At 43.2% G+C, this 24,565-nt stretch overlaps 1 protein-coding gene across 1 annotated transcript in view; it reads right to left on the bottom strand.

Annotated features, from left to right (window-relative positions):
- Positions 1-24,565, bottom strand: part of LOC308280887 (laminin subunit gamma-3-like) — a gene marked incomplete at both ends in the record, with an annotated part of 54,538 nt that overhangs the window by 2,168 nt on the left and 27,805 nt on the right. The window contains 2 exons of the mRNA XM_080755196.1: positions 829-905; positions 10,011-10,240. Of these exons, the coding sequence (XP_080611322.1) occupies positions 829-905; positions 10,011-10,240 (307 nt within the window). The remainder of the gene's footprint in view (positions 1-828; positions 906-10,010; positions 10,241-24,565) is intronic.

Below are 24,565 nucleotides of genomic sequence, written 5' to 3'. Positions count from 1 at the left end.
TTTTACACAGGTTTCTACGGTTTCTTGGGCTGGATATGGCAGCCTGGAATGGTTGTTCAAATGCAGCTAAACTTAGCATGTTAGTAAACGTGCCACAATTAGCAATAATGCATTGCACCTGTGCAGCTGACCTGCGGAACCTGGGAATATACCATTTTGTCAAGCTGGGTTGAATACAAGTCTGGAGGATATAATCATAATACCTTGTTAAAGTGACCATTTTGTTACATTTTGCATTTGTAGTTTTACTATTAGTAGTATTTTACTGTAATTTAACAACATAACAACCAGCGCAGATAGACAAAGAGACATTCATGGATTTATATTTAAAAGTAACTTTTATTTTCCCCCCTGGACCCAGGGTATGGCAGCTGCATACCCCTGCCATACCCAATTCACCCTTTGTCAAGTCCCGCCCATTGTCCTGCCCCTCTCCACACCCATTGGTTGCTGTGTCTTGGTGGGACATTCAGTGGGACATTCCATCCACTGCCATGTTAATTCAGTTGCTTCATATTGTTATTCTGTGTGCTCAATTCTAATTTCAAACTTTGTTTCAGTCAATTGGAGCTGCTCAGTGGCAGCACAGTGAATCAGCATGTTTTTAAATGTTTTTATTTCTCCAAAAAGTATGTTTTAGCTAATTCATCATAAAAAAGGTGGAACCAGGTCGGGACAAGGCAGATAGAGCCTGCTGGTTGGTCAGTCAGGGACCAACCAGGAGGCTAACAAAGGGTGAATTGACGCCCCTGAACTCTGTGAAAGATGGCGGCCGTGGCCTTTTATAGCTCAGGATTGATCGCTCAGATGCCATTGATCACACTTTACCTTGTCACGAGGGCCCGTGAGTCATTGACCGCAACGTTCCATCTGTTAGGCCCCGACAGCATCTCAAAGGGAATGATCTATGGAAGGAGGAGACACCACAGCAACAAATGAATGATCTATGGAAGGAGGAGACACCACAGCAACAAATGAATGATCTATGGAAGGAGGAGACACCACAGCAACACATTAATGATCTATGGAAGGAGGAGACACCACAGCAACACATTAATGATCTATGGAAGGAGGAGACACCACAGCAACAAATGAATGATCTATGGAAGGAGGAGACACCACAGCAACACATTAATGATCTATGGAAGGAGGAGACACCACAGCAACACATGAATGATCTATGGAAGGAGGAGACACCACAGCAACAAATGAATGAATGTCGCTTTAAAGTTATACTATGTAACTTTTTTTATAAAACAAATCTTAAAATTGTCCTAACTGTTAAAACTCACTGAACGCCATAAATGTCTTTTACGTCTTTTTAATTAATCAAATGTTTTATAATTTTTTCATAATTGTAATTTAAAAAAAATCGCTGTAGAAGTTAGCCATAAGGCTCCGTGACCGGAGCGATACGGCCGATTTGACTGTAGCACCAGTGTAACACAGTCCGATGGGAAACCGGTATAACCGAACATTGGTTCCGGCCGTTTAAATGTTATCTTAAAACGTTCGTTTATACACTATTCGTGCTTCCCAGACGAAGTATAAGTACTCAAAAAACTCGAAAAAATCACGCGATTCCATCCATTCGGCCATCAGAGCCCTTGATAGCGATCGCCAGGGCTCTGAAGTGTTATAGCATGATAGCTAAAAGGCCTGGCACTGATGTAAACAACTAGGCCCGGACCAAAACAAAATGGACGTTCTTCTTCCTTCTTCTGTTTGTTGATCAGATAGTAGGATAACACCACCTGGTGGTTTTCAAAGGCCATAGCACTCTAGAACACACACAGCAGTCATACTAACAGTATATATCAATGTGATCTAGGTCATCTTACACATGTTCTATTGAAGCCCAAATCTAATGATAGGATATATATATATATATATATATAAATATACATGTTTTCCTTTGTAAGAGGGGTAGTGTGGCTTTCGATAGAAGCATAGATTTATATATGTAATTTAAGTACAAAATATGATTTTGGCCCCCATAAAAAGGTAAAATTAAACAAAAAGGGTGGCATTCGGTGAGTTAAATCGCTAAAGTTTTAGAACCCCCACTCCGTTATTTTCAGCTTCTGAAGCCTTATCTTTATATGTTTTCTATGAGCCGTGGGGGGGGGGGAGAATTTCGCGGCAAAATGACGTCATCTGCATCATCTGTATACGTTGTGTATACGTTGGCCAATCACATCGCAGATCATACACACATGATACACTACCGGCCAATAACAGCCTGTCTGCCGACTCTTCAGGAAATAGCCTCCCTCAGCAACCAGTGTTTACGATGGTGAAGGATTCTTAACCTCTCACTCCCCAAATCCTGCTCAGAAAATTACGTTCTACCCCTCCATGGATTTGTATCGGTCGCGGTGGTTTGCGGCGCCGCTCCGGTGGTCCGCGGCGGTGGTCCGCGACAACTCCGGGCGAAAAACTTCAGAAAAAAGCAATACCGCGACTGACCACTAGTTTAGCAACTTACACAGTATGGCTTTAAATCGTAGCACGTTGCCTGGTGATTTAGAGGGACGTCCAACGTGAGAATTATGTTCCTATATGATATAACTATATCTGGGTAAACTTTTATTATTTTTCTATTTAGAGTAGCCTAATAACTAAAACTATTGTTTTGTACGTACTGTAGGGCAGGGGTTCCCAAACCTTTTTGTCTCAGAGCAACCCATAAATATATTTTTTAAATCCGAGGCAACCCTACATTATAATTTTCACTCACAGCACCTTATATTTATAGTATATTGTCGTTGTCGGGTAAAAACAATTATAATAAAAAAAAAAACGTTTGTTTTTTATTTATCATCTATACAATGTACTAAACTAGTGAAAACAGCCGATCTACAAGCACAAGCGTTGTGTGCTTGTAGATCGGCTGTTTTCACTAGTTTTGTGCGACAGTCTTGTTTGATGAAGCAGGGCTTTGCTTTACCAAAAGACGTACACATTTGAAACTTGGAGATACGAGGTTTCTGCCCGACAGTGACGATATTTTGTTGCGAGGAAAAGGTTGAGATAACAGCCATTTTGGTTAGAACTGACTGAAAATAACTTTGTACTTCAAGTTTAAAATGATACTAAATATTTTTTCAAGTGTCCAAATAAATTCCAAATATTATCAAATTATCTCCCGGCACCCCTGGACTGCCGTCATGGCACCCCAGGGTGCCCCGTCACCCACTTTGAAAACCCCTGCTGTAGGATAAAGGCACTTCTAAGCTTTTAGCCAGTGCTTAATTTGTAGGGGAATAAAGCCCGGATCAGAGTCTACAGTGGAGAGCTATCCACCGAAAATTTGAGGTGGAAAGCTTTCCACCTCAAGTCAGAAAATAAGTGCAGGCCATCATAGTCACGGCCCACGGTGAAGTCCTTTACCCCGTCTAGATCGGTTCAGGTCGACCAATCAGTGAACGGGGTGTAGAGCCTGTCTGTCAAAAACAGAGAGATGTGTTGGGACTCGTGGTGGAAAGCTCTCCACCGTGAGGAATGATGTAACGTTGTAGTTTCATGACTCAAAAAGACTCGAAAAGACTAAGCGGACCCGACTATGATCCGGGCTTAACACGTTGACGTCCGAAATAGAATGGTGGTTGGTAGATTAGCCGTGACATTTCTATTATTGTATTGTGATCTGAGACATAATATTATGTTTATAAACATGACCCCGCAGCCCCTCCATCTTGAACAGCGCCGCTGTTTTTTCTTTTTTTTTCCCCCCCAGGCCAGTAACTCACCATGATTTTCTCGATTTCCGTTGGGATAGAATGGGGGTTTTGGCCGATCGTCGATGTCCCCGTGCGTTTCGCGTGCGCGATCCTTTCACGTAAATGTCCCCGCAAATAGTCCATGTGTGACTGAAGAACAGAACTGAAAAGTTTCGCTAGCATAGCCCCAAGCATGGCTGCAGGAGGAGCTCGAGTGTGTAGACAGTAAACGGATGGGTGGAAGGTGCCTTGGAGAAGGAGAGGCGCTGACGTCACCTCTGCTTCATGCACGGTCTGCATGAGCTATCAGTGCACGAGTGGTGACTAGGGAAGGTTAGACGATCGCCGATTTTCGGATCAAAAGCTTTTATTCCGGTTTTAAAGACAAAGTCCGGGAATGTACGACGTGGCTGAGAGTCCCTGGGGGGATGTGCGATATAGTACGGTTTTAACATTAAGGGGCTCCCCTTGGCTTAGAAGGTGTTAAGGGGGAACATGTTGCCCCACCTCTTTGATTGGATCCGGCACCTATTTGATTGGATCTGGGACCTACTCTGTCAATCAAAATAGTACTGTTTGGTCATTTATGTTTTCATCCTTCCAAATAGAGACTTTTTTGGCTGCAGCATTTTCTTCACTTTATATTTTCACGTTTTTTGTTAAATTTCTTGTAATCTTTCTGATGTTGTGCTTCATAGGTGACAGTGACACACACACACACACACACACACTAGACAAGCTATATAATGTCAGAATTTTGTTAACAATAAAAATATATCCATATATCAAATATATATTTTTTTAATATACCAGTTATTCGGATGGACAGATATAAAACCTGCGCACGTGACAGTTTACAACCTGGGATCCGGCACCTATTCATTGACAAATGAAGCACTGCTTTTAGCCTATTCCTTTAGATTTTGTCGATGCTGGTTTCAATGATATAAACGAAACTAGACTAAACTACAAACTTCATCTCAGCCCAGGGGAGTCGCTGCTGGTTCAGGGACAAAGATCTCCCTCCCCCTCCCCCGGCTTCCCTCCCCCGAACGAGGCCAACAGTGTGGTATGGATGTCATTGGTGACGCACCAAATTCTGCGCCCTGGGTACAAGGACTCACTCACATTTTGTGCTTCAACTATTGAAAAACAGCAGATATACAAGCTCACAGCGCGGTAGATCTGCTATCTTTGAAAAATCACGAACATTTTTGCGGAGTCTGAATATTTCAAATCCTTTTAAGGTTTCTTGAAAAAAAAATGTCGGTGGTGCTCAAATATTTTCAGGTGAAGGACCCCCAAAATGATATGTATTTGGCCACGGACCCCCATCTCAAAATATTTCGTTCCAGGGACCCCCCAGAAGCAAAATTTGAGTTACAAATGTTAGGTCGCTGTGCCAAAACTAAGTTGTCTCGTTGATAAACGAGACAAGGTTAATTGTGCAGCGTGCAGCTGCGCGCATGTTGTGTTCCCTGGTCCATACGTCATAATGTGGCTCGCACAGAAACAAAATGGAGCGTCTAGGCTGCATACACTTCCATTCTATGCTGAAACATAAAAAGGGCTTTATCTTTGAATAAGGTGCAAAGAACGCCAGGGAAGCAGAGATCTGATTGTTTTCACAGCAACACTTTATGGTCGGCCCCGGTTTGGATTTTAGTTTCGCGAGCGTTTGTAAACAAATGGATTATCTTCCTCAATCGTCAGTAGACACTCACATGCACACGCACAAAGCTTCCGAGGCTCTTCAAAATAAAGCGTAAGTGAATGACGGCACCAGCAACAGCTAGAAATGTTAGAAACCTTGGCTTCCATTGTGTTAAAAAGTACATATATTATAAAAAGATTTGCACACATTTTCACGACTTTTCCACTCAGTGCCGCCCTGTGAGTTTGTAGATCTGCTATTTTTCAATAGCTAAAGCATAAAATAATTAAGGCCCCTCTACCTTGGGCCCTAGTAACTCATTCCAACATTTTCCAAAAGTATTTAATAAAATCAAATTATTTCCATTAAAACATAGTTTTTTTAAGTTTAAAGCTATACTGTGTAAGTTGCTCAACTAGTGGTCAGTAGCGGTATTGCTTTTTTCGGCCGTTTTTCGGCCGGAGTCGTCGCGGACCACCGCCGCGGACCACCGGAGCGGCGCCGCAAACCACCGCGACCGATAGTAATCCGTGGAGGGGTAGAACGCATGGTAGAACGTAATTTTCTGGCCAGGATTTGTGGATTAAGAGGTTAAAATCCTTCACCATGGTAAACACTGTAGCCAAGCGGAGGCGCTTCCTGGAGACCAGAGCAGATAAGCTGTGATTGGCCGGTAGTGTACCATGTGTGCATGATCGGCGATGTGATTGGGCAACGTATACACAACGTATACAGATGATGCAGATTACGTCATTTTGGCGCGAAATCCCGCCCCTGTCGCTGCTAAGAAGAAAACATATAAAGAGAAGGCTTCAGAAGCTGAAAATAACGGAGTGGGTGTTCTAAAACTTTAGCGATTTAACAGTTAGGACAATTTTAAGATTTGTTTTATAAAAAAAGTTACATGGTACAACTTTAAGAAGTTGTGAAAATAGCAGATCTACAAGCTCACAACGTGTCTCTTTGCCCTGTGTTGCTAGCTTGTAGATCTGCTATTTTCACTAGGTTGGGTCCCGGGAAAATGTCTTATTTCTCTTTTGGGTCTCGACCTGAAACGTTTGGGAACCACTGCTGTACACAAACACATGCACACATACACAACGCACATATTGTACACAAACGCGCGCGCACTCATGCATGCACATATTGTACACTAACACACATACGCGCACACGCGCACATGCACACACACACGCACGCACGCACGCACGCACGCACGCACGCACGCACGCACGCACGCGCGCGCGCGCGCGCATAAACACATTCAAAAAAGCTATGCGTTGGCAAAACAAGCTTCCTCATTTCCCCAAACCAAAAGCTATCAGAAGCACATCGGAGAGATGACAAAAAGGTTTGAGTGGTGCTTGCAGAATAAATGGTTTCAAACTGCTATCATGTGCCTCTTCCCAGCTGAGTAAAACGGTCGATCCAAAGTAATATCATACAGCACTTATGCATTCGGACCAAAGATCTTCACTTCATTGAACCCATTTAAAGGATCCCTGATTAATATGCCTTTATGCCTTTAATACATTATAATGTCCCTCCATAAATAACAAAACCATCTAAATTAGATAGATAGATAGATAGATACCTTTATTATCCCAAGGGGGAAATTTAGTTGTCCAGTTGTAGCACAGCAGTATACAGTTATTTACAAAGTTACAGAGAAGTAGGAAAAAATAGATAAGAGTAAAAACAAGAGCAGTACAGTACCAAAAAAGAGAAGGTGCATCAATAGAGGGGGTGAATTAAATAAGTATATATACATAAAGTGTCTTACAAAAAGAGACCAAAGCAGTCAATGCTAGTTAGTGCAACAAGTATCTCACTGTCATTGTTAAACAAGACACATACTCAGAAACTACCAACACAACCTAATAGTGCAATGTCGAAAAACAGTGCGAAAAAAACAACAGAAACAGCTCAGAGCAGAAGAAACTAGGCAGCGTGTCACCGCAAGACGCACATGAGCACTCTCCCTGGAAGGTCCTTATAGGTCAAAGTCAATACAGCAATAGTTCCAACTTAATAGTGCAAAGTAAAAAAAAACAGTGTGAAAAAACAAAACAAAAACAGCTCAGAGAAGAAGAAACTAGGAAGCATGTCACCGCAAGACGCACATGAGCACTTTCCCTGGAAGGTCCTTAGAGGTCAAAGTCAATACAGCAATAGTTCCGTCAGTCCAAGTTAGGAAGGAAGTCCTTTTCATTCGTCCGTTATGTGTCTCGTTGTACAGCTTAAGGGCAGCCGGTACAAAAGATTTTCCTAATTTCCTAATTTCCTAATTTTCCTAAATTCTAAACACATCGAGCTTTAAAGGGATAGTTCACTCGCAAAATGACTTTTTTCTTTCGATTACTCACCACATGGAGACTTGAATCCATGGATATTTCGTTGTTTTTGTCGCATTCCTTAGATAATAATTTGAGGAGACTCTTTGTGTCTACATAGGGAACAAAGCAGGCTCTTTGTGCCTATAGGGAACCACGATAGTTTTTTTTCTTTTCTCTTCTTTTTTTTTTTTTTTTTTGGGGGGGGGGGGGGGGGGGGGACACACACACTATCCCTTTAAGTATATTTGTATGCCAATATTACTCAAGTCAGATTTGAATACCGTTCACTTGTAACTGAGTATTTCTAGATTGGTATTGATACTTTTACTTAAGTAAAATAAATATTATAAATAAATATGAGTAGGGCCTACTGTGATCAGCGGTGTGTAGGTGTGTAGGCCTACTACCGTGATACGCAGAATACGTAGTATGACGTGAGGGAAAAAATTAGAAGTGAATGCCCTCGTGAAACTTAGCGTATCTGATACTACTGGAGTAGGCACTGGCAGAGGCGTAATTTGACCAATATCTAGGGTGTTGCAAGGAATGGAGTTTGTCCACGCGCGTGAAAAATTATTCCCCACACAAAAGTCTAACAAGGAGATTTTTTTATTAAGCCGGCATCATAGTCGCCTGGGCGGTGGAAGGCACTACACCGCGGTGTAGTCTTTTCGAGTCTTTTTGAGCATGAAACTACAACGTTACATCATTCCTCACGGTGTAGAGCTTTCCACCGTGAGTACCGACACATCTCTCTGTTTTTACTATCAGACAGACAGGCTCTACACCCCGTTCACTGATTGGTCAATCTAGACTAGTCAGTCACGGTGAATAGGACTCCACCGTGGCGTACTATGATGGCCTGCACTTATTTTCTGACTTGAGGTGGAAGGCTTTCCACCTCAAATTTGCGGTGGATAGGTCTCCACCGTACACTCTGATACGGGCTTTATTAGAAACAATACTCCCATAGGCTTAGTTTGACATTTGCCCTTTCATTATTGGTATCACAGTTGCAGCAAGCCATTTGGTACTAGAGATATTTGTTTAAGAAGTGCCAATATGAATAAACCATTTGATAATCTCTGCTATATTTCTAAATGGCTGCAAAACATTTAGTTTGATGCAGGACAATACTTATTTTAATAACAATAAGGGAATATCAGTGAATAGCCTAATAATACTTAACAAATATGTTTACATTTTAAACCCCTTTTTAATTATTATTTTTTTTAAATTTTGAAAAAATAAGTTATTTTCTTAACATCATTAATTTTCAAGCCTAATATGTGTAATAGTTGAGAGTTCAGTTCGGATATTGCAGGTATGTACAGGTATATGCATAGCCAGACAACCAGGGAGAGAGACAAGAGAGAGAGAGAGCTGATCACTTAACATTCCAATCAATCAATTTAATTGTCACCACCTGGTCATTCAGTCTACTGCTGACTCTATTGTTCCTTCAATGCAATCTCTTGAGTTTCGTCGCCACGCCTTGTAAGCTGCCGCTTAAACCGCCGATATCTGACACACTGACAGGAGATCTAGATTGTTGTTGTCCATTTTTTATTATTATTATTATGCTTTTCTTTATAACTGTTTGTTATTGCTGCTGAAATTTGTGAGGAGCTAAAACTAAAGATACAAAAAGACAAAGTCTGATTATTTTTTGGACTATGGGCCACACTCTCACACACAAGGTGGTCCGCGGACCACCGGTTGAAAACCCATGAATGAAAATGTCGCAGCTTGTCTCTGTCTGTCTGTCTGTCTGTCTGTTCAGTCAGTCAGTCAGTCAGTCAGTCAGTCAGTCAGTCAGTCAGTCCGTACACATTTTTACAGTCTATTGGTTCCCTTGTCACTGTGACATCACTCTGACATCATGGTCAGGGGAACCACTCTTAACAGAATGGGTTTGCTGCTCTGACCTCACACTCTGGCTTGATGTCCCTTCTATGCCCATATAGTCGACAATATGATGTCAGAACATGCCCATATATGGGCATTCCCAGGTCACACTTGCAAATGTACTGTTTTATGCTCATATATGGAGAACCCTGTTTCAGCGTCATCAATATTAAGGGCATATTTGGGAATGCCCATATAGGGGCATGTTCTGACAATCTAACAGGCACTGGTGAGATTGGGTAACTAGTCCGACAAACATCACTGGCCAGATAGCCAAGAATTGGCGCGACCTCGCCGAGGTCGCACGTCGCCCTGAGGCGTCTTACTAGTAGTATGACCTAAAAAACAAAAATACCGGTAGATCACGTCACTGAATGTGATGTTCTTTACCATGTTGTCCAGGTCCAGCGTCGCCTGCTTCAGCTGTTTCTGAGAGGCTCCCACCATGAGCGCGTGGCGGCTGAGAGCGCGACACACGCTCCCGCCGTAGTTCTCACCTCCCGTCACCGCGCCGCCGGCGCTGCAGTTCAGAGAGGAGGAGACGCCCCGCAGCTGGCCCAGAAGAGTGCGCGTGGACGCCTCGAGCAGGGAGAACTGTTTGACGAAGGCCTCCCGCGCTTCTGTGAGAACCGGGAAAAAAAAGAGCACGACGCAAGTGAACATAAATATTACACTTCTGTAGGCCCATGACTGTTGGTAGGGCATTCCACATTCTAGTTTGGGCCAAATCTGGGTTGAACGTGATTTGTGGAGGTCCCTCTGGTGTCTGGTGTGATTGTGGACAGCATTGACGTTTTTTAACGTAGGGGGAGAGCGGGGTAAACTGAGACACCGGGTAAACTGAGACACTCCATTTATCTTGGCAATGGAACACATTTGTGGTCATGTGACCATTATATTTTCTAGCCCCTTGAATTTCCCACTTGTCATGAAAAGAGAGACCTGATAGTGCTGTAGAAAACATGCTTTTTTCACAAAAATGTGTTTTTTGCATGTAAAAGTAAATGTTCTTGCTGTCAACATAATCAGCTGTTGTGTCAAAGCAAATTGATGCAGGGAGAACATTTTATATCATACATGTTGATGAACTACCAACTTATAAATCCATGTGATAGATGCTAGCTGAAGATTACCCTGAATTGATAAAAAATATCCCTTTTCCCAAAATGTGGCTGTGGGGTAAAGTGAGACAATTGCTTCGGGGTAAAGTGAGACACTATCTCACATTATCCCAACATGATAGACAGGGAGAAAGCTGTAAAAACCTGATTAAAGGGTGTACCAAACTAGTCTCAGTTGATTCTTATGTATTTTCCCCTGTAGAATCCATTTTTGATATATATTTCTTTGTATTGTGCATAATTAATAAGATAATTAGCATATTTGACTACATTTGACTAAATATGCTAATTATTTCATTAGTTATGCACAATACAACAATATACTTTGCAGAAATAGATTCTACAGGAAAGATTACATAAGGATCAACTGAGGAAAGTTTGGTAAACCCTTCTATCAATTTTTTATAGGGTTTTTAGTTTTTTCCTTCTGCCCATGTGTCACATTATTTGACACATGGGTGGAAATGACAGGACAAAGCCTATTAAAAGAATGTCTGATATGTACATTTTTGTATTGCACATATTTAACCCGGTTAACCGGGTTTTTGTGTTTTTATGGTAGTTTTAAAGTGAAAAAAGTGAGTGGATCACTTTACCCCATTGATTTCTCTGGTCTGTCTCAGTTTACCCCGGTCCTGGGGTAAACTGAGACACAAGACCACTTTTTTTAAAACAATCATATTTTCTCTGCCTTTTGTCTTGAGTATGTTCTGATATCTTCCATTGTTAGGAAACATCCCAAATTACTGGAAAATGTGTACATTTTTACTGATATATCTTTTAGTTTGCCTAGAGGGGAGCAAATGTAAAAAGTGTCTCAGTTTACCCCGCTCTCCCCCTACCCACCACCCATTCGACCGCAGGTTTTCAGCAAAAGGCGGCTTTCCAACACTTTCGAGTGTTTTTTTTTCAAGACTTTTTCACGAATCCCCCCCCCCCCTTCCAGATACAGTATTGAAAAAAAAGGAGCACAGAGAGCAACATTGCCATGAATGTTACATTGTTGCTTCTCGCTATATAAAACTGAATTGAATTGAGACGGAAGGAAAGGGGGACGCAAGGGAGGCAACAGGAAACACAGAGAACATGTTAGACGTTAGAGAGAGAGAGAGAGAGAGAGAGAGAGAGAGAGAGAGAGAGAGAGAGAGAGAGAGAGAGAGGGGTAGTTTGTGCAAATGGAACAGTGTACGTCCTCTGTTGCCCTTTTGCGGCCACAAAATGAAGTCTGCCTCTAACTCCCTCAAGCCATTGAGTCAGTGTTGGAAAGTATCTAAGTACATTTACTTAAGTACAATTTTGAGGTATTTGTACTTTACCTGAGTATTTCCAATTTCCAATACTTTTACTTCTACTCCACTACATCTCGGATCCAAATATTGTACTTTTACTCCATTACATTTATTGGAAAACTTCAGTTACTAGTTACTTTGCAGATGTAAATTATAATATTATAAAACGCACATGAACCACTTTGGCCCTGTTTTATATATATTGGCTATTTGAAAATAGCAGATAATATTATTCAAGCTCACAACGCGTCGCATTGCAACACATTGTGAGCTTGTAGATCTGCTATTTTTAAACATTTTGTACTTTTACTTTTGGTACTTTTTGTTGCCAATACTTTCATACTTTTACTCAAGTACATTTTGAATTCCAGAGTACATCTACATTACAGTATTGATACTTTTACTTAAGTAAAGAATGTGAGTACTTTGTCCATCACTGCATTGAGTCAAACACCCAGCGACCTTTTCTTTGTGTGTGTGTGTGTGTGTGTGTGTGTGTGTGTGTGTGTGTGTGTGTGTGTGTGTGTGTGTGTGTGTGTGTGTGTGTGTGCGCAGTGGTGGAAAAAGTACTCACATTTCATAAAAGTATCAATACTGCAATGTAGAAATACTTACAAGTAAAAGTCCAGAATTCAAAATGTTCTTGAGTAAAAGTACAAAAGTATTGGCATCACTACTTACCAAAACGTAAAAGTACGAAATGTTTGAAAATAGCAGATCTACAAGGTCACAACGCATCGTATCGCGGTGCGTTGTGAGCTTGTAGATCGGCTATTTTCAAATAGCCTAGGTATAAAATAGGGCTAAAGTGGTTAATGTATGTTTTATAATATTATAATTTATATCTGCAAAGTAACAAGTAACTAAAGTTTTCAAGTAAATATAGTGGAGTAAAAGTACAATATTTGGATCCGAGATGTAGTGGAGTAGAAGTAAATGTATTGGAAATTGGAAATATTCAAGTAAAGTACAAATACCATACCTCAAAAGTGTACTTAAGTACAGTACTTAAGTAAATGTACTTTGTTACTTTACAACACTGTGTGCGTGTGTGTGTGTGTGTGTGTGTGTGTGTGTGTGTGTGTGTATGTGTGTGTGTGTGTGTGTGTGTGTGTGTGTGTGTGTGTGTGTGTGTGTGTGTGGGACTGCTATCCTGATTGCAAATATAATCACAATGAGCTCAGGATTAGAGACGCACCGCCTGTCATACAAACAGGGATTAAGTTGGTCACAGTGCCTTGTTCCGCGCGCCGCCATTTGTCTCTATTTGGCCATTGATGTTGAGCCCGTAAGCCTGAATATTATGAATACATCAGCATTGTGCCGCAGTAACGGGGAGAGGCTGATTTAGTTGTTCCGTGTGGTGATTTATTCACGGCGTGGGGCGTCGGTGCAGAGCGTGGGAGAGACAGAGAGTCATTCGTTGCCGTGCCCGGGGTCGTTCCGTGTCAAGTGTTCACGCGTTGGCGGCCTTATGATGATGTGTGGCGCCCTGCCATTTAATAAACCGCATGTACTTGAGTCGAATGGAGTTCCCCACGGGTCTACGCTGGGCCCCCTTCTGTTTTCCCTCTACACCAATTATCTATTAAGCAGGGGCGTCAATTGGGTATGGCAGGGGTATGCAGCTGCCATACCCTGGGTCCAAGGGGGAAAATGAAAATTACTTTTCAATATAAATCCATGAATTTCTGGGCTGGTTATTATGCGGTTAAATTATAGTAAAATAACTACAAATGCAAAATGTAACAAAATTGTCACTTTAACAAGGTATTATAATTATATTCTCCACACTTCTCCTCATCTTGACAAAATGGTATATTCCCAGGTTCCGCAGGTCAGCTGCACAGGTGCAATGCATTATTGTTAATTGTGGCACGTTTACTAACATGTTTAGCTGCACTTGAAGAAATGGGGGAAAAAAATGTGCTTAAAATAAATGTATCATGCTTGTTGCTAAGGTATGGCAACTAGGGATGTGAAAAAAAATCGAAAATCGACTCGAAAATCGACTCATGCTCACGTACGAGTCGAAAAATCGAATATTTTTTTTATTATTATTTTTTTATTACATTTTTCTAAAGTTTTTCCCCAAAAAATGTTTTAATCGCTTCAAAACGTTATAAGCGTTAATGTTTTCCAAATGTGAGAGGACCGGTGTGTGGGTCTCTGTGTCGGGGACGAGTGCATGTCTGTGTTGTGCAAGCATGCATCGCAGATTCGCATGCATGCGGCGCTAGTCAGGTCCGCGGACTACTGGTTGAGAAACACTGCTGGACTGGTCTGATGCGCGCGTCATAGCAGTGCGCGCTGACTTGTTTTGTTTACGTGCCTGTGTGCATGCATGCTTGACACGAAAGCTCGCTTGGCAGCGTCGCCTCGTGTGCAGTGATTTTGTCAAGATTGACAATAAAACAACACAAAATACATTACTCGTCGTTAATGCGAAACACCCGTGGACGCGGTCGGGGAAGGATTCAAGGAGAGCGGGGCAGACACAAGCTCCACATTGATACACCAGCCTGGGTGCGGGAGGAGTACTATCCCTGTTTGGGAGAGAGTGCGCTCTCTCACATTCCATCGAATCGTATCGCCTCTCTGTGCATAGCACAGCATAGCAGAGCACTTGGCCAGAGAGAGAGAGGGGGAGAGAGAAAGGGAGAGAGAGAGCATGAACCATAATGAGAGAGAGAGTGTGTGCGTGGCTGCGTGCATAACGCTCACTGTGACTCACCACGTCTTCATAGACGTCTTCATAGAAATAACGATGCGAAAAAATATTTTTAATGCTTTATTTGATCTACACAGGGCCTTCCAGGCGGCGGGCCCTGGCGCTTAAGCACAGGTTAGTCCAATGGTTAGTCCGGCCCGACGCGTCGATTTTCGGCCGAGACGCGTCGATTCGCAAATAATGCGTCGATTAACATCCCTAATGGCAACATGACTGGTGTCTTGCAAGCGCGCGAAGGCGCACGTGCAAGACACCAGTTATGTTATATAAATAAATGTGTCAATGAAGTAAATAAATGTGTCAATGAAATAAATAAATAACACAATGATATAAATAAATAACACAATGAAATAAATACAAAATGCAACTAAATAAATAAATGTTTTTTTTTAAATAGTATTATGTTTTATATTTAATTGCGTTTTCTATTTATTTCTTTGTGTTTTTTATATATATCATTGTGACTTTTCAATTCAACGTTTTTTTATTTCATGATGCCACATTTAGCTATTTCATCAAGCCTTAAATGCCCAAAAATAAAATAAATTAATAATGCAATGAATTATATAAAAAACGCAATGAAATAAATAAAAAACACAATGATATAAATAGATCATACAATTAAATAAATATATACGTTTTTTTTTAATGTTATTGTGTTTTTTATTTAATTTTGCTTTTATTTATTTCATTGTGTTATTTATTTATTTCATTGTGCTATTTATTTATTTCATTGTGTTATTTATTTATTTCATGTTGTATTGTGTGATGCCCACTAAGTGTGATCACAATTAGTGTGATTGTTTTCTGTGTCAAAGTGTGTTGTGACTGACTGTATTTTATTTATTCTTTTAAAGTAACCCAGTTTGTGTGATTTATTTCATCCTCAACCTAAAACAATAATAACTCCGGTCAATAGGTGGCAGTGTTGGCCCAAGTTTGAGAACTGGCTCACCGGGGTGTACTCTTGCGCAAGCGCTCTGATCTCTCATAGCCAAGAGAGCACGGTGAACTAACGTCAACACGTTTGCTGTCTCCACTTCTTTCTAACATATTCACCTGTTTCCAGGTATGTAGAACCATAAAGGGAACATCAGAACGTGTCTCTATGTTTATGTAATGTACTGGGTTAATAGAATTTACTTTGAGGCCGAATTGAGAGTAATATCTGCGTTTGAAAAGTGAACAGTTTGTCCTTTGATGTGCCGACCTGTTGGCCGCGGCCACGTTTCTGCTGTTGTGCTTAATGTTAAGTGTTTGGGCATCACTCCTCCATTATTTGAGTAGGATTATGTTTGATTCTGGGCTGGCTCCATTTATTATTTTGTGTACACACTGTATGAAGTACAGATTGTGGGGAAATGGTTTAAAACCATGCTGGTACTATGTGTAAATATGTTCAATGGGATACTTATTGTTACTGCTACTGTTTTGTACTGAGTCCTTGGTGCTTTTAGCATCTTTAAGGTAAAATGCACTTAGATGCAACTGAAATTAATAACCAAACCGAATTTGGGAAGTGTTAATGTAATGGGATTGACACAGATAGGACATGTGTTTATGTCTGAGTGTAAAATGGACCAAAATGATGACAGAGTGTTGTGTTATGGTTTTTGGTTTATTGTTTTTGATGCATTTGAAGGTTCTGTGAACAAGGAAATGTAACTGAAGTGTGAAATGAATGAATATGGATGTACAATGACAAGGAATGTGAACATGAATGTAAATGTCTAGACAGACAGAGAGCCACAGTACAGTATTTAATGCTGAATAATTGACAGTGTTATTTGATGCTGGGTAAAATAAATGTATAAATTAAAGGACAAGTGCAGCAGTAGTCAGATTAGGGAATTGATTGTAAAATGTGAATTGTGAATAAATATAGCCAAGAGAGCACGGTGAACTAACGTCAACACGTTTGCTGTCTCCACTTCTTTCTAACATATTCACCTGTTTCCAGGTTATCACATATCTGCTGCTTGGTGCCGTATCCCTACGGTAGCTGCAACAGTATTGGGGGCTCGTCCGGGATCGGCGCCACCTGCTGGCTGGTTAGCTGATCCAGTGATCCTGAACCTTGGACCAAGCGTGACCTGATGATCCAGGGAGCAACACCCGGTGTAAAGATCCACTGACAGAGGAGCGTTCTTCAGCTGCATCCACCGAAGCAAGCTGCCCCACCTAATGAGTAAGTCCAGTCAGTGCTGTCAATCGCATTAGCTGGTGAAGAACATGAACTCTGTTGTACCAATCCCTACACCTGATGACAACTGATGTGCCACCCGCTACGTCTGAAGAGGGAGGACTGTGCCGCGGAGAAGTGACCACCCGTCGGAGAGAGAGACTGTGAAGTGATCCTGGACTGTGTACCAAGTGCAAGGCGTCGTGAAGCAGCCATGGCAGACAGTGAGAGGAAAAGTTTGGTGTGGTCCATCAAAAAGAGCCTGCTCACTCTACCTGCAAACGACCTGTTTCGGCTCGCAAAGGCCTTGGTTCAAGTGCCAGGGATGGACCAGTCTCGTCTGTCTCATCTCACCGCAGAGGATGAAGAGGGCTGTTTCGACTACGTCACCGACTATGTGTACAGTAAGGCCTTATTAGATCTAGAGGATGCAGGAATGAAGCATTTAATGGATATGAAAGATATAATTGATAGCATCGCACCGGTTCAAGTTTCTGGTGTACCAGAGGCTGTAACACATGATTCGTTTTCTAATGGTGTCAAAGTTAATGTAACTCATGATGTCGATGGGGTTAGTGGGGCTACTGAAAATGTGACCACTCATGATGAAACACTGCAGAAGATGCTTACTAGTTATGAGGAGCTGAGTAAACAGATTTCGCAGTACATGCCCACCCACACCTCACAGAATGGTTCTCAGCCACAGTCAAAGGTTCAGTCCATACCACTAGGTAGGAGTGCACCAGACACCAGAGGTAAAAATGTACACACCACATCTGTGTCACAGGACAAAATGGTCTCTCTGCGAGAGCTCTCTTACCTCCATCGCAGGGAATTTAAGATCCAGGGAGGTCAGATTGGAGATCAAGGGTCAGACATTAGCTACAACAGTGTCTGTAGGCAAATTGAGGAGGGATTTAAGGAACAGTTCAGCGATGCAGATGTTGTGAGAGCAGTCTTAAGAGTTATCAAACCTGGGAACTTTAAAGACATGCTTATGGTTAAAGATGATTTATCTGTTGATGAGCTAAAAGGTTTTCTTCATTCTCACCTGGGTGAACAGAGCAACACAGAGCTGTTTCAAGAACTTATGTGCACTAAGCAAAAGGATAGTGAAACACCACAGCAGTTCTTATACAGAGTCATAGGACTGAAACAAAAGATTTTGCTAGCCTCACGACATACTGACACTGATGTGAAGTACAATGCAATTACGGTTCAAGATGTTTTCCTCCACACTGTTTATCAAGGTCTAGGCCATAAACATGATGACATTCGCAGGGAGCTCAAACCACTACTTGTAGACTCCGGTGTTCCAGATGAGGTCATCCTCAAACAGATGAAGAAAGTAATGAGTGATGAGAGTGAAAGACAGCGGCGTTTAGGCCCAGTCAGTCGTCAGAAGCCTACAAGTGTACACAGTGCAGAGGTTGAGGTTAGCGCAGCACAGTCTTCTCCTAGTGTCAGAGAGGAGAGCTCAGGGAAGAAGCCTAAGCCTGATATGATTCAACAGTTAACAGAGAAGGTTGAAAAGCTGACCAGTCTTATAGAGCTCATGCAACAGTCTATTCGTCCTCAGGAACCAGAACAGCAGGCACAGCTCAGAACAGGCAAGACAGACAGACAGAGGGATAGACCATATGGCTGTGTAAAGTGTGTTGAACAGAATCTCCCTAACTGCCCTCACTGCTTCCACTGTGGTGAGGAAGGCCACAGAGCGGTGGGCTGCCTGAAGAGACCGCCGCGGCAGGGAAACTGGAGCCGGTCCTTGCAGGGGGACAAACATTGACCGGTTCCAAATTACTGTCCCAAACTGACACCTGTCATACTGGTGAGCCTGATAAAGAAAGAGGAAAAGAGAAAAAGCCCTCCCCTGAAACAAAAGACAAAGTTGTAAACCAGATACAGAGACAACCAGCGATAATCCCTGACCCCACCCCTGACTCACCATACAGCAAGAGTGAATGCCTTGCCAGGCTTGTGGGGAGAAGGGCTCTCACCCATTGTTACCTAGATGGTTTAGCAGTCAGTGCTTTGCTTGACACAGGGGCCCAAGTAAGCATGATTGATAGAGTGTGGAAAAACAAATACCTACCCGACATGCCTATTAGACCCCTTAACGAGATCATTGATGGCGAAGAAGAGTTAAAAGTCTATGCAGTGAATGGTGAAGTCCTTCCGTTTGATGGCTGGGTGGCCCTTAAAGTTAATTTGAAGGGGAATGAGAATCCTAACCTGTCAATCACTGTCCCTTTCCTTGTAAGCAGTCTTGTCCTGGAGAGACCCCTGCTGGGTTTTAATGTGCTGGAAGTAATGATACAGGAACAACCTGAAAAGCTGATCCCAACACTCACCAGCCTGCTCTGTAACGCCATGGTTATTCCAGCAGAGAAAGCAGAGCTCCTGGTGAACTTCATCCAGACTGACAAACCCCCTGTACAATGTGGCCGCCTACGAACAGGTAGACAAGACACTGTCATTCCAGCGGGTCAAGTGGCCTGGGTCAAGTGCCAAGTCCCGCCCCATATGGAACTGTCAGACCCTATTTTCCTGTTTGAACCTGATGACAACAGCATACCACTGGCAGAACTGGATGTTGGAGAAGGCCTGCTGAAGGTGCAAAACCCCAGGAAGCCCTATATAACGGTGGCCGTGGGGAACAACACAAAGCATGCAGTCACCCTCCCAAGAAAGACAGCCCTTGGCAGTATTCACTGTATTGATAAAGTCATTGCAACAGACCCCTCTGAAATCTCCCAGCCCTCAGTGACCATCAGCAGTGTCGTTACAACCCCCGCTGTCACCAGCCCATCCCCATGCCAACCCCCCGTCCCATCATACTCACCTGAAATTCCCAAGTCCTCAGTGCCCCTCGACAGTGCTGCTTCAACGTCAGCTGATCCCAGCCCCACCCCATTCCAACCCCCCGTTGACCTCAGTCACCTTGATGAGCAACAGCAGGAAGTAGTCAACAAGATGCTCTGTGAAGAGGCTGGTGCTTTTGCACGTGACAGTAATGACATTGGGTGTATACCGAGCCTGCAAATGACAATCACCCTCCATGATGCAATCCCTGTCCAGAAAACGTACTCATCAGTCCCAAAGCCACTGTTTAAAGAGGTGAAGGAGTACATACAGGAACTGTTAATGAAAGGCTGGATAGTCAAGTCCTCGTCCCCATATTCTGCCCCAGTTGTCTGTGTCAGGAAGAAGGACGGCAGCCTCCGTCTGTGCATTGACTATCGCCTCCTGAATAAGAAGACTGTCCCTGATCGTCACCCGTTGCCTAGAATACAAGACCTGACAGACACTCTAGGGGGCTACACGTGGTTTAGCATCTTAGATCAGGGCAAAGCATACCATCAGGGCTTTGTTGCTGATAGTTCACGCCCCTTCACTGCCTTCATTACTCCGTGGGGTCTCTACGAATGGGTCCGCATCCCATTTGGACTCTCTAATGCCCCGGCGGCGTTCCAGCGGAGCATGGAGGAGATGCTAGGTCCCCTCAGGGACGAATGCTGTATCCCGTACCTCGACGACGTACTCTGTTACGCAAAGACATTTGAAGAACATGTTGAGACCATCCGTAAAGTTCTACAGGCCCTTCAACGTCACGGAGTGAAATTGAGGTCTGAGAAATGTGACCTCTTCAAACAGGAAGTCAGGTACGTGGGTCGCCTCGTGTCAGCAGAAGGAGTCAAAGTAGACCCACGAGACCTTGATGCTGTGAAAGCCCTGACAAGTAAGACACCAAGAACAGTCGGTGAAGTGAGGAAAATAACTGGATTTCTGGGGTACTTCCGTTCATACATGCAGGACTTTTCCCGTATTGCCCGACCCATCTACGAGCTGCTCCAAACCAAGCCGGGGCAGACCCCAGTCCCAACAAGTAAAAACCCCAAACGCCCCCAGTTGCCCTCTAGAGAGCCCATAGAATGGAACATTGAACACCAGAGAGCCCTTGAACAACTGGTCAATCTCCTCACAAACCCCCCTGTTTTGGCGTACCCTGACTTTGACCACCCCTTTAGGTTGCATACTGATGCCTCTGACCAAGGCCTAGGAGCTGTTCTGTATCAGCATCAAGATGGGAAACTGAGAGTCATTGGATATGGATCAAGGACACTGTCACCAGCCGAACGCAATTACCATCTGCATAGTGGAAAATTGGAGTTCCTCGCATTAAAATGGGCTGTGTGTGAAAAATTCCGCGATTACCTGTACTATGCCCGTTGACCTACGTCATGAGTACAGCCAAGCTCAATGCGGTTGGTCATCGGTGGGTTGGGGAGCTCGCAGATTTCAGGTTTGATGTCAAATACAGGCCTGGAAAGTCAAATATAGACGCAGACACCCTATCCCGCCTCCCTCTGGATATGGAGAGGTATGAAAGGACATGTACAGAGGAGTTCTCTGATGAGGCAGTGCGTGCGACGTGGGATGGAAGTCAGGCAGCAGAAAGTAAAGACGTGGCATGGGTTGCAGCGCTTAACATCGCTACCCCAGACTCTGATCAGCAGTCTCACCCCCCCCTGCAAACCATCAGTCACGATGATCTAGTAAAAGCTCAAAGAGAGGATCAAGCCATAAAGACGATAATGGAGTTGAAAGAGTCGAACACAAAGTTAACAGATGAAGTGCGCAAAACCCTAAGTGGAGAAACCCGTAAGCTGCTTCATGAATGGAGCAGACTTTACATTGACAATGACCTCCTTTACAGAAAGCTCAGAAAGACTGACCCGCACAGGCAGTTGGTCCTCCCTACAAAGTATCGAACACTCGCTCTGAAACATCTACACAACGAGATGGGCCATGTTGGGACGGAAAGAGTGCTCCACCTTGCAAGGGAGAGATTCTACTGGCCCTTTATGTCCAAAGAAATTGAGGAGTATGTGACCCGAAAATGCCCATGTATTAAGTCTAAGAAGCCTGTCACACATGTCCGAGCTCCCATGGGCAGCATAACCTCTAACTTCCCTTTAGAGCTTGTATGTATCGATTACCTACATTTAGAGACCAGTGCTGGAGGGTACGAGTATATTCTAGTTGTAATCGATCATTTCACTAGATTTGCCCAGGCATACCCCACAAAGAACAAGAGTGGCAAAACAGCGGCAGAGCGCATCTTCAATGACTTTATACCTAGGTATGGGTACCCGTCTAAATTACACCATGACCAGGGCCGCGAGTTTGAAAATAAACTGTTTCAAACCCTGCAACAGCTGTCTGGGGTCGGCCACTCTAGAACCTCGCCCTACCATCCACAGAGCAACCCGGTTGAGAGGCTGAACAGGACCATACTCCAGATGTTGAGGACACTGACTGAAAGTGAGAAACTGCGGTGGAAGGATCACCTCCCGCAAGTAATACACGCTTATAACTGCACCAAACATGAAGCTACTGGCTACTCACCCTTTTTCCTCCTCTACGGCCGTCATCCACACCTCCCAGTTGACTTGCTGTTTGGGTTAACTGAGAAAGAGGGATCATACTCACCAAGAGGATATGCAGCGAAATGGGCAGCGAAGATGTCAGAAGCTTACCGAATCGCTTGTAAAAATAGTGTGAAATCCAGTGCAAGGGGAAAAGCAAACTATGACAAGAAAGTGAAAGGAGTCATACTGCAGCCAGGAGACAGAGTTCTGGTAAGAAACCTCAGTCAGCGTGGAGGACCAGGCAAGTTGAGGTCTTACTGGGAGAAAGCTATCTACGTGGTCAAAAGCCAGCTTGCTGATAATCCAGTGTACGTTGTCTGCCCAGAGAACGGAGACCAGCGGAAAACCAGAACACTGCATCGCAATCTCCTGCTGCTGGTGAACGACTTACCTGTGGAAATGACCCCACCCGAAACCGAAACTGCCCCTGAAAAGAAAACAGACAAGAGACAAAAACAAGTCAGAGGGTCAGACACACAAAGAGAAGATGACATGAGTGACAACGATGACAGTGATTCAGATGAGGACAGTAACGGTGGATACTGGCTAAGGATACGTGCTCAAAGGACAGAGGAAAGACATCTTGAGCCAGAAGACACTGTCATCCCAATACCTGCAAGGTCAGAAAGTCACACTGTACCTGAATACTTACCTAATCCTGTCCGGTTACCTGAAGAGGGAGAAAACACAGATGGGAACTTACCTGTCCTAGACAGACCTGAGGAAGATGCCTCTGAACCTGAGGAAGATGTCTCTGAACCTGAGGGAGAAGATGAATACCCAATGCCCCAACCCAGTCCCCAAGCACACTCTCCAGCCGCACCTGTAGAGCAGGTTCAGTCAGAGGTCAGGAGGTCTACCCGTGATAGAAGGCCTAGGCAGTGTCTCACGTACGATTCACTAGGGGAACCGTCAGTACAGGACCAGGTTACAGTAAGCTCAGTACTAGGACACCCGATACAGTACGCACCTGTTGAACACACACCTCACCACACTCAACTACAACACACACTGATGCAATACATTCCACCCTTTGGTATGCCATACATGCATCCCATGTTCTACACCCACACACCGTACAATCCATATACTTACCATACACCTACCACACGCATTCCACCTACTATGCTAACCTGTTAGAGATCGAAGAGAAAAGAGGTTTAAGAGTTGAATTGATTTGAGTGATTTTGAGTTTTTGGAAAATGTCAGGAGCCATTTTTATTTGTCAGGGAGTATGTGATGCCCACTAAGTGTGATCACAATTAGTGTGATTGTTTTCTGTGTCAAAGTGTGTTGTGACTGACTGTATTTTATTTATTCTTTTAAAGTAACCCAGTTTGTGTGATTTATTTCATCCTCAACCTAAAACAATAATAACTCCGGTCAATAGGTGGCAGTGTTGGCCCAAGTTTGAGAACTGGCTCACCGGGGTGTACTCTTGCGCAAGCGCTCTGATCTCTCATAGCCAAGAGAGCACGGTGAACTAACGTCAACACGTTTGCTGTCTCCACTTCTTTCTAACATATTCACCTGTTTCCAGGTATGTAGAACCATAAAGGGAACATCAGAACGTGTCTCTATGTTTATGTAATGTACTGGGTTAATAGAATTTACTTTGAGGCCGAATTGAGAGTAATATCTGCGTTTGAAAAGTGAACAGTTTGTCCTTTGATGTGCCGACCTGTTAACGTAATGGCCGCGGCCACGTTTCTGCTGTTGTGCTTAATGTTAAGTGTTTGGGCATCACTCCTCCATTATTTGAGTAGGATTATGTTTGATTCTGGGCTGGCTCCATTTATTATTTTGTGTACACACTGTATGAAGTACAGATTGTGGGGAAATGGTTTAAAACCATGCTGGTACTATGTGTAAATATGTTCAATGGGATACTTATTGTTACTGCTACTGTTTTGTACTGAGTCCTTGGTGCTTTTAGCATCTTTAAGGTAAAATGCACTTAGATGCAACTGAAATTAATAACCAAACCGAATTTGGGAAGTGTTAATGTAATGGGATTGACACAGATAGGACATGTGTTTATGTCTGAGTGTAAAATGGACCAAAATGATGACAGAGTGTTGTGTTATGGTTTTTGGTTTATTGTTTTTGATGCATTTGAAGGTTCTGTGAACAAGGAAATGTAACTGAAGTGTGAAATGAATGAATATGGATGTACAATGACAAGGA

The sequence above is a fragment of the Nannobrachium achirus genome (genome assembly GCF_963921795.1).
Source record: "Nannobrachium achirus genome assembly, contig: SCAFFOLD_309, whole genome shotgun sequence".
In the NCBI taxonomy this organism is placed as follows: Eukaryota; Metazoa; Chordata; class Actinopteri; order Myctophiformes; family Myctophidae; genus Nannobrachium; species Nannobrachium achirus.
Note: the sequence above shows the minus strand (reverse complement) of the source record. Positions and strands in the feature narration are given on the sequence as shown.